The sequence below is a fragment of the Heteronotia binoei genome, chromosome 12 (genome assembly GCF_032191835.1).
Source record: "Heteronotia binoei isolate CCM8104 ecotype False Entrance Well chromosome 12, APGP_CSIRO_Hbin_v1, whole genome shotgun sequence".
In the NCBI taxonomy this organism is placed as follows: domain Eukaryota; kingdom Metazoa; phylum Chordata; class Lepidosauria; order Squamata; family Gekkonidae; genus Heteronotia; species Heteronotia binoei.
In genome coordinates, this window is record NC_083234.1 from 73917855 (window position 1) to 73928846 (window position 10992).

General features: G+C 44.3%; 1 protein-coding gene across 1 annotated transcript; it reads right to left on the reverse strand.

Annotated features, from left to right (window-relative positions):
- Positions 1 to 2268: 2268 nt before the first annotated feature.
- Positions 2269 to 10451, reverse strand: SWI5 (SWI5 homologous recombination repair protein). Its single transcript, XM_060251113.1, has 6 exons — positions 10368 to 10451; positions 9988 to 10281; positions 7904 to 7952; positions 5663 to 5784; positions 4700 to 4794; positions 2269 to 3071 (listed from the first exon to the last, which is right to left on the reverse strand). The coding sequence occupies exons 2-6, from the start codon at positions 10185 to 10187 to the stop codon at positions 3007 to 3009; spliced, it is 531 nt and encodes a 176-aa protein (XP_060107096.1). The 5' UTR covers positions 10188 to 10281; positions 10368 to 10451; the 3' UTR covers positions 2269 to 3006.
- Positions 10452 to 10992: the final 541 nt, after the last annotated feature.

The following is a 10992-nucleotide window of genomic DNA, read 5'->3' on the forward strand; positions in this document are numbered from 1 at the left end:
GGGCAACTAGAATGATTAAAGGTTTGGAACGCTTTCCCTATGAAGGTTAAAACGTTTGGGGCTCTTTAGCTTGGAGAAACGTTGACTGCGGGGTGACATGATAGAGATTTACAAGATTATGCATGGGATGGAGAAAGTAGAGAAAGAAGTACTTTTCTCCCTTTCTCACAATACAAGAACTTGTGGGCATTCAATGAAATTGCTGAGCAGTAGGGTTAGAACGGATAAAAGGAAGTACTTCTTCACCCAAAGGGTGATTAACTTGTGGAATTCACTGCCACAGAACGTGGTGGCAGCTACAAGCATAGCCAGCTTCAAGAGGGGTTTGGATAAAAATATGGACCAGAGGTCCGTCATATTTGACAATAATAGCCACAGCATATTATTGGAACTGTCTGGGGCAGTGATGCTCTGTATTCTTGGTGCTGGGGGGGGGCAAAGTGGAAGGGCTTCTAGCCCCACTTGTGAACCTCCTTTCTTTTTTGGCCACTGTGTGACACAGAGTGTTGGACTGGATGAACCATTGGCCTGATCCAACATGGCTTCTCTTATGTTCTTATAGGGGTGATTATGAGAATACTACAGGGGAGGGCTTAAAACATGTAAAAGGTTGGGTTAATTGAAAAGTCCCTCCACAATGTGAGTTTTAACACAAATGCAGGAAGGCACACAAAACTGCAGTAGTATAAAAACCCATCATGTCACAACATTTGAAAGAGAAAAGGGGTAGAAAAGGTCGCCACTGTGAAAAACAAGCAACTGTTTGCTGAGTTGTGACTGTGCGAAAAAGGCAAAGGTTTTTAGTCCTGTGGACTGAATAAGCAATAGCTCCTACCCATGCTATTTATAATTATGTAGTTGTTACAGTTGCTGCTGAAACACTTTTTAAAAGTGATTTTGTACGCTGGAAGTTAAATCTTGAAAACAGAATGACAGTATGCAATTTTCCACCTGCCCAGTCAATTAAGGACAGCATTAGTTACTACAACAATACATTGTTTAGTTTTTTATTACAATTGTTCATTATTAAATCCATTCATATATGAACATATGAAGCTGCCTTCTACTGAATCAGACCTTTGGTCCATCCAAGTCAGCATTGTCTTCTCAGACTGGCAGCGGCTCTCCAGGGTCTCAAGCTGAGGCTTTTCACACCTATTTGCCTGGACCCTTTTTTGGAGATGCCGGGGATTGAACCTGGGACCTTCTGCTTACCAAGCAGATGCTCTACCACTGAGCCACTGTCCCTCCGCAAATCCGTCAGTGTACTAACGCATTCAAATCCATCAGTGTACTAACGCAGCATAAAATGTATGCTCCTCCGCCATAGGAAGCCTATCCTATCTTATTCACTATTCCACTAGGCCTCTTGGAAAGGTTGTCTCTCCAAATGAAAGCCAAACTCAGCCTAGCTTTTTTCTCATTCTCATTTTCCTCGCTTGCCCGTTCCTGTTGCTTGGGGGATTGTCTTTTTTTTTCTCCTGTTCTGCACAAATTCTGCTCTCTAGTGGTCAATTCTATATTACATTAATTGATGTGTCCAGCATAAAACCCTGAAGTTTAAATCTGTAGGGAGATATGCTGGACACAGAGTGAGAAAAACAAGAATGTGGGAAAGTCCTTTGGTGGGGGGAGTGGATTATTTCATGGCTTGCAGACTCCCTTCTGCATCACTACTGGGGGAAAAAATCAGGTTAAGCTGGAGAATACAGCACCTCCAACACTAGAAAACAAAGTGTTTCCATGCCTCTGCTCAGCACTGTTCGCTTTTCTATTGGTGCACACTGCCTCCAGAGTCGAACTGCTGTTCTGCCCAGCATGTAACCTTGGAAGCCATGGATTAATTATGTGCAATGGGGACATGCTAGGGCCTTTTGAGACACTGATACAGTGGCTAGAATGCTGGACAGCAGGAGTGGAATCCAGATTCAAATCTCCCATCAACCACAGTGCTGTTTGGAGGGAAAGATGGAGAGGACCACGAATGCTGCTCAGAGTACTTGGAAACAGGGACTAAAATTCCACATTCGGTTGCAGTATTCTGTCTCAGTATCAGTTGCTAGGGAGGACCAGCAGCAGCCTTCATGTTCTGAATGTGGGCTACCCAGAGTTATCTGGCTGACCATTGTTGGAAACAGGGTGCTGCAGGGCTCTTAGGAAAAGTGGAAGCTTAATCGTTTACATGCATGTACCCCAAGATATTTATAAGGAAGGAACACGGATGTAGCCAAAAAGATAGCACTTGACACCAAGCACCGAACAAATCAGTGCAAACAACGATTTTCCGTTTATTTTGAAACAAAACAACTACAACTCACTTTTCTTCAATGACCTGCTCCCTGGCATGCTGCCTACATAGCGTGACAAGCTTTAGTCCTAAACAGTCTCCTTTTCTACTCTTCCACAGCTAACATTATCAAGGCAAGTTTCTTGGCCCCACCCACTTGCTCTCCCGCATACTATCATTCTTCCCCGCTGCTCCAAGAGACACCCCAGTTCATTTCATTGTACTAAAAAGAAGGGTGCGAAGAGGCAAGGTTGGAACTATTAGGCCTGCTAAAAGACACAAACAGGAAGCTTCCCCAAGCTCATCCCATTAACGGGAAAGGAATGGACAGAAAACATTCTGTGGCAGAGGATGCACTGGGCCCCTCACGGTGCAATCCGAAGCGAAATTATACCCTTCTAAGCCTCTTGAAGTAAGTGGGCTCAGAATGGTGATGCTTTCCTTAAAATAACACCGTCAGTATATTATAGCCGGCTCGTTCAACTTCCACGAGGAATTTAACTACAGCATTAAGTCAGTTGATCCATGGAAAAGGCTCTGGTGTAACCTCCTGAATGACCGCAGATACAATGGAAATGCAGGTAACGGGCTTAACAAGTTCACCATTCAGTTAAAAACCTTCAAACAAACCACCATTCACTGAGGGTTTCCTGGAAAACTTGAGCTTACAACAGGTTGTGTGCTGTATGTGTAATTGATAAGCATGTTCCGCTTCCCTTCTAGTCGTTAAGGTCCAGGCCAAATTCAGGGTATAGCTCCTTTGTGGTGACTCCTCTGATTACAGCTGTGGGGAGAGAGGGAGATAAAACACAGGTAAAGACAACAGCAATGTTAAAGCTCGCACATCTCTGCACATCTCAATTTACTTTTTCATACCAACATTACATTTAATTAAACATTTCTACACTGCCTTATCTTGCACTGAAGGCAGCATCCATAATCAAAACCCAGAAAAAAAATAGAAGCAAACAATGAAACTGGAACTGCTAAAATACAGTTTTCTATGTCCACCATGAAAAAGCCAATGCAATTCATCTACAACTGCCCTATCAAAAGCACAGTAACTGCTATGCAAGCCCTACAAAACTGAAAATACTCCTCTTGTGGTAGCCCACTCCACAACAGGGATACCACTGTAGAAAGGGACAAGATTGCACAGAAGAGCATATCTAGGAAATGGAGGACAACAGCTTGGAAGAGGGGCCACGGCTCAGTGGTAGAACATCTGCTTTGTATGCAGAAGGTCCCAAGTTCAATCAGCATCTCCAGTTGAAAGAGCCAGGTAGCAGGTGAAGTGAAAGATTTCCAACTGAGACTCTGGAGAGCCAATGGTCTGATTCAGTACAAGGCAGCTTCATGTATACGGGCATGTATTTGTGTAATTGATGTCAATTATTATTGTAAGGACCTAAGCTGGCACATGGGTTAAGGCAGTGGCGTCAAACTCATTTGTTATGAGGGCTGAATTTGACAAATGTCAGGCTGGGCTGTGTGCGTCATAAAATGTAATGTCCGGTAACAGAGATAACTTTATAAAGGACACAAACCCAATTAAAGATTTTTAAAAACTTAAAGCATGCTTAAAACATTAGCACTCATTGGTCTTAAAGCTGCTTTCTTTGTCTCTCTCCCATACAATCCAGTGAACTTGGCAAAAGGAAGCTCTGGCTCTTTCCTTCTTCCTCAGGAGACCAGGAGGGGGAGGAGCCTCAGTCGATAGAAAGGCGTGGCTTAGTAGCTCTGCTGTGCAATTGAGACAGCCTAGCGAAGCAAGTTCTTCCTCCCCAAGGGTGGACTCTCAGACAACGGAGAAAATAGAAGCTTTGATCTGTAGCTCCTGTATGATTGAGCAAGCCTGGCAAAGCAAGCTGTGATGCAGAAGGAAACTAAAGAGAAGGAGAAGGAAGCCGATGACAGCCAGTTGCTCAGGAGCCTGATAGGAGCTCTGCAGAGGTCTGATTCAGCCCTCAGGCCACACATCCCTGGGTTAAGGCATCAGTAATGTGAGTCCTAAGTAATTAAGGGCTTCAACAGCACCCTGAATTGAGACCAGAAGCAAATAGGCAGCTAGAGAAGCTGTTTCAGAGTGAACTCATGCCAATGAGCAAGCAGCTGCAGTTGGCACCAGTTTTCCTATTGCTCCTAATCCTTATGTGCATGACTCTCCATTATATTCGCCAATGGTTCAGCTGAAAAACAAGGTAAAAAATTCTAAAGAATACATTTCGAATTATATAGAGGCCACAGAAAGGAATCGTGCAAGATCATTCCTTCTTGCCCAACATGGCTATAGTAATACAAACTTGACAGTAAAGCATCTCTGTTCTGAGTTAAGCTTTCCCTCTAAAGGGGGTCATTTTAAAGAGAAAACTATATCAGCCAAGCAAGCAAGACCTTACAGTCTGCTCTTACCCAGTCTGCCCAATAGCATTTGTCCAGCATCTTTTATCTCGTTGTATTCATGCAGCAAAGTAATATGTCTGTCTAATTCCTCCAGGCTGAAACCTCTGCCAAAAGCAAAGACAGAGAAGTCACGACACAGGGCAAAACAACTGAGGTTAAGAAGACGACGACTGCAGATTTATACCTCGCCCGTCTCCCTGAATCAGAGACTCAGAGCGGCTGACAATCTCCTATATCTTCCCCACCACCACCCACAACAGACACCCTGTGAGGTGGGTGGGGCTGAGAGGGCTCCCACAGCAGCTGCCCTTTCAAGGACAACTCCTACAATGGCTATGGCTAACCTAAGGCCATTCTAGCCGGTGCAGGTGGAGGAGTGGGGAATCAAACCCGGTTCTCCCAGATAAGAGTCCACCCACAACCACTGCACCAAAGCGGCTGTTAATTTGGTTATTAAAAAAAAAAAAGATACTCTGAGTCAGAGGAAGGTCAGCCCTCCTCAGCTTCATCATAAGCATCTTCTTTTGCAATTCTATCCTTAGTATGCCCTGGCAAGAAATTCTGGGTTTCCTTGAAACTCTAACCACAAGACTAAATATGAGAAGCCACCCACATTGGCAAGATGCACCTCTCCTGTTTTTTGGAGCAGGTTTACATCGGTCTCAATCTGCCCATCAAAAACAAATGACTATGGCCCTCACCTAGATAGCTCAGGCAAGCCCAATCTCATCAGATCTCGAAAGCTAAGCAGGGTTGACGCCAGAGTGGGAGACCTCCTTGGAATACCAGAGCCAGTAGGCAGAGGCAGGCTTTATTCAGCCACCTCTCTGAATATCCTACAGGGCTGCTTCATGACCCCAGTAAGGGTCAGTCATCAGAGGTCACCATGACTTCCAAATGTGCGCATATACTCACAAGTGCAGACACACACACACAAAATTACAAACATTTAAAACATGCATGAATACGTACTCGGATAACAACTGTTCTATTTCCTGGTCCAGGGCTAGGTCTTTGCATTTCAGCTCTTCAATTTCCTGCTGGAGGGTTTCCCTGTTGGCAACATCAGACGGACAGGCCTTTGATGGCAGGACCTGCTGAGCAGAGTCAGTGTTTAACATTCCAGCATCGCAGCACTGACTGCAATGTCAAGAAACCAGGCAAGATGCTTCTGAAGTATGCAGAAGCGCAGGGAAAGATCATACATCAAGAGCTTGAACCATGTCAAAGATCAAATCAACCAGTTCTAAATATTCTGCCAAGAAAAGAAAAAAAAACCCCTCTGAAATGAGCTGTGGGAGTTCCGTCTCTGGAGTCTTCCCAGCAATGGAGAGCCAGTTTGGTATAGTGGTTAAGTGTGCGGACTCTTATCTAGGAGAACCGGGTTTGATTCCCCACTCCTCCACTTGCACCTGCTGGCATGGCCTTGGGTCAGCCATAGCTCTGGCAGAGGTTGTCCTTGAAAGGGCAGCTGCTGTGAGAGCCCTCTCAGCCCCACCCACCTCACAGGGTATCTGTTGTGGGGGAGGAAGGTAAAGGAGACTGTGAGCCGCTCTGAGACTCTTCGGGGTGGAGGGCGGGATATAAATCCAATACCATCATCATCTTCAATGACAAGGCTCACAGGAAAAAAAACAGCTTTCCATTTCAAAAAAATTACTTTTTATACCAAGTCATACAGGGATGGATGCTTGAAACTGTAAATTGCAGAAGATCTTTAAAGCTCAGACACCAAAGATAATCTCAGCAGGACTCCCAGTAATCAAAGAGTCTGTGCTCCCTCTTCCCAAAAACAGGGGTGGAATTCTAGCAGGCGCTCCTTTGCATATTAGGCCACACCCCCTGATGTAGCCAATCCTCCAATGGATTACAAAAAAGAGCCTTGTAAGCTCTTGGAGGATTGGCTACATCAGGGATGTGTGGCCTAATATGCAAAGGAGCTCCTGCTAGAATTCCACCCCTGCCCAAAAACATCTAAGGTACCAATGCTCTGAGCACAAGTTTGGCATCTTCCTAAGAGAAGTTTATGGCAAGCAACTTTGAAGGGTTAGTTTACATGACAACAGAATACTAGTTGTACTGAAACTCCGTTTATCATTTTTACAACCACATGAGAGAGAGAAAGTATGTCTAAGGACACTCCCTTAGAAATAAAGATGGTTTCATATATCCAGAATTCACTCTAGCCTGTAGATATTTCTAAACACAACAAAAAATGCAAGCTAGTGACCAATTTACTAAGAAGTATATAGAAATCAGTCCAAATCATGTATATTTAAGTCCCGAAGTAGTTTGGTGACAAGCCAATTGATTAAGTACTTGTTTCTTTCCAGTCTTCATCAGACCTGGGACCAATATTGATTCAATTATATAGATTCTTTACACAATTTTCAAAAAAAGAGGGACGCAGAGCACAAGAAACCACATACTGAGCTGTAGCCGATGTGAAATTGCTGCTGGAGACGCTCTGCGTCCCTCTTTTTTGAAAATTGTGTAAAGAATCTATATCATTGAATCAATATTGGTCCCAGTTCTGATGAAGACTGGAAGGAAACAAGTACTTCATCGATTGGCTTGTCGCCACACTACTTTGGGACTTGAATATACATGTTTTGGACATTTGGACTGGTTTCTATATACTTCTTAGTAAACTGGTCACTAGCTTTCATTTTTTGTTGTGTTATAGTGACCTCTCTCAGATTGTATTCCATTCTATAGATATTTCTTGTCATGCTTTCTTCATGTCAAAGACAAACATAAAAATCCTCATTCAATGTTCCCAGATTCAAGAGAAGGAGCACACCAGGGCATAGTCCTATAAATCATACTGCACTTTCTATCTTATCTGCCATCAAAGCAAGGTGGTATAAATGTTTCTTCCTGGTTTTAATACAGTGTTATTATGTAAGCATAGTCCATAAAACAGAAGAAAGAACGAGGATTACAATAAAGATGAAAGACAGACAGATAAAAATCTGTTACTAAGTGACCGTTTGAGCTCCCTTATCCTGGAAATATATCGATTAACATAAAGCCTCCAACCGACTTTGACAGTGAAGACAAGTTTGAAATCAAGTTCTACATTCAAGTTAAAGAGCACCAGTGAATCCCAGATTTGCACCCCAAAATGGCCTTTGGCTTATCCCAGATCAGACTGCCAAACGACTCTCCCAGACAAGGTGCAGCGGAAAAGTCTGACACACATTCACTTACTGGAGACTTGAAATGTGCATTGTGATTTCTCCGAGTTCCAGTAGGTGTCCTGAATGAAAAGAAAACAGTCATTTAAGTCTTATACATTTAGCAAGAATTCTTGAGACATTCTTCTGGTTGTTCATCAGTGGGACCAGTCAACAAAAGATGCATAGTACAACCCTCTGCAGAGTTACTCGTCTAACAATCGATTTCAACAGGCCTAGACCACAATAACTCTGCATAGGGATGCTCTGTTGGACAAACCACAGGTCAAATTTAGACAAAAGCATTTCCAAGCCCAGGTTAGCCTGATCTTGGAAGCTAAGTAGGTCAATCCTGGCTAGCATTTGGATGGGAGACCTCCAAAGAATACCAGGCAGGCGACAGCAAACCACCTTTGAAGGTCTCTTGCCTTACAAACCCAACAGGGTGGCAGTGACGGGATACCAAAGCAAAAACAAAAAGCTTTTAACAACGATAACAAAAAGACACTAATCATTTATAGGACTGATATTTATTCTACTCAGCAAAATAAAACTCTATTTGTGAAACAGATTTAACTCTAAATAACAGCACTGTGATGAACTACTACAGCTTTTTCCAAGGTTAGCTAACATTTCTGCAACTCTATAATAAATAATAATAAAATAATTTTTTTTATTTATACCCCACCCTCCCCGCCAAGGCAGGCTCAGGGCGGCTTACAGGACTCTGAGTGATTCACTGCAACTAAGCATTTCTCTTTCCTTTGACTTTGCTGGAACACTAGGTCCAAACCCAGTTTTATTTTTTTTTAAGTCAAATTAAAACAGAAGAAAAGCGACAAGAGTTTATTTTTTTAAAGTTGTGCTAAGTAAAGAGTAAGCCAGTTGTTTTCAAATATCAGCAGTTATTGGGGGTGCAGAAGGAACTGACATTAGCATACAATTGAAAAGGAATCAGAGCAGACACCTACGCAACAGCACTTCTGGCTTCATACGCTCACAGAGGGTATCTGAGGACCATCAGCTAACAGCGTCAGCTGACAATATTTGGTTTCTCTAACACAGGACTCAAAAGAAAGAAGCCCAGGCACATTCTTCTCAACTGACCAATCAAAACACATTTACGATTTAATTCCCTTAACACTGTTTATTCAGAAGTGATCCACTGAACTTATTTCTCATTAATAGGATTAGGATTACAGCCTTGAAGCTTGAACTATTCCACGTCTGCCTGCCTGGGAATCTTTCCAAGTTAAACGGGACTCCATGTCAAGGGTAGATCTGCCCAGTATCACAGCATTTCCCCCCATAGCTACAAGATCATGCGCGCGCGCGCACACACACAAACACGGATTTAAGACCAAAAAAAAATCCAACAGATCTATGAAAAAGCCTATGGAATGCAGCACATATGGCCTGTGACATTTCCAACCATACAAGCTATGCTTGTACCAAACTGTCTCTATTCCATCTGTATGGTGCCATAAGGCTCCTTTTATAGGCTAAGCCAAATGCTAACAGGTTTCCTTCACATGGAATTTCCCAAAACTAGAGAACAGAAGGAAACTGCGCGCTCGTCTCTTCCATAGGGTTGCCAAGTCCAATTCAAAAAATATCTGGGAACTTTGGAGGTGGAGCCAGGAGACATTGGGGGTGGAGCCAGGAGCAAGGTTGTGAAAAGCATAATTGAACTCAAAAGGGAGTTCTGGCTATCACATTTAAAGGGACTGCACACCTTTTAAATGCCTTCCCTCCACTGGAAATAATGAAGGACAGGGGCACCTTCTTTGGAGGCTCATAGAATAGGACCCCTTTGTCCAATCCTTTTGAAACTTGGAGGGTGCTTTGAGGAGAGGTACCGGATGCTATGCTGCAAATTTGGTGCCTCTACTTCAAAAAACAGCCCTCCCGGAGCCCCAGATAACCGCAGATCAATTCTCCGTTCTTCCCTATGAGAATCGGTCTCCATAGGGAATAATGGAGTGCCCAGCAGACCCTCCCCCTGGCTTTCTGATGAGCCTGAAGCGGGGGGAGGGGGAGGGCCTTCAAACCAGGGGATCCCCTGCTCCCACCTGGGGATTGGCAACCCTACTCTCCCAGGATCCAGCTGCCTCGTACCTCCTCAGAGGGGGCCTGGGGGAAGGCCTCCCGCTGCTTCCTGGGGTTTGATTTAGCCCCCTATTCAAGGGCGACGCCTGTTCCAGTTTATCCAGCGCGCCCTGCAAAGTCGAGGCAAAACCACCGCCTCCGCCGACTTCCCCTCCTTCGCTTTGCATCTTGGGATTTGAAGTCGGAATGTTGCTATTCGGCCGATTCATGCCCGCTTCGCTGCTGGGTCTTGTAGTCTTTGAAGACTGAATCGCTTCCGGTTCCGCAGTTCCAGAATCTGGGCTGTCTCCTGCTGCCCGAAGCCTGTAAAACAAGGAGGTGGCTACCGAGGATTAAATTAAAAAATAACAACAACAGCTTTAACTGTTGGAAGAAAGAAGTAATAATACCATTCTGAATTTTTTAAAAATTCAGTAGTTTAGGACTGCCAGATCTCGGTTGAGAAACACCTGGAGATTTAGGAGGCGAAGCCTGGGAAGGGGAGGGACCTCGGTCGGTTTTACGGGCGCAGGAGTCCGCCCTCCAAGCCAGCCATTTTCTCCAGGGGAAACTGGTCGTAGCCATCTGGAGATCAGTTGTAATAGGAGATCTTCAGGTGCCCCCGGGAGGTTGGCAACATGTTATTGGAGAGCGTTGAATAGGCAGCCCCCCCTTCCGAGAACATCTCTAGGGGTGGGGCTGCCAATCCCCAGGTGGGGGCAGGGGATCTCCCGGTTTGGAGAGAAAGCATCAGAAAGCAGGGAGGGAAATGTCTGCTGGGCACTCCATTATTCCCTATGGAGACCATTCCTATAGGGTATAATGGAGAATTAATCCACGGGGATTTGGGGCTCAAGGGAGTTGTTTTTTGAGGTTAAGGCACCAAATTTTCAGCATCGCATCTGGTGACTCTCCTCAAAATAATCCCCAAGGGGTCCAATTCTATGAGCCCCCAAAGAAGGTGCCCCTATCCTTTGTTATTCCAAATGGAAAGAGGCATTTAAAAGGAGCGTGGCCCATTTATTTATTTATTTA

Bases quoted from the DNA above. Each gene is read 5' to 3' on its own strand.
- SWI5 (XM_060251113.1), bottom strand. From the start codon at position 10,187: ATGAATCGGCCGAATAGCAACATTCCGACTTCAAATCCCAAGATGCAA. The intron at 7,953-9,987 runs GTACGAGGCAGC...CTTTTCATTCAG, and splicing joins CCCAGGCCCCCTCTGAGGAG to GACACCTACTGGAACTCGGA. The intron at 4,795-5,662 runs GTACGTATTCAT...TGCTTTTGGCAG, and splicing joins ATAGAACAGTTGTTATCCGA to AGGTTTCAGCCTGGAGGAAT.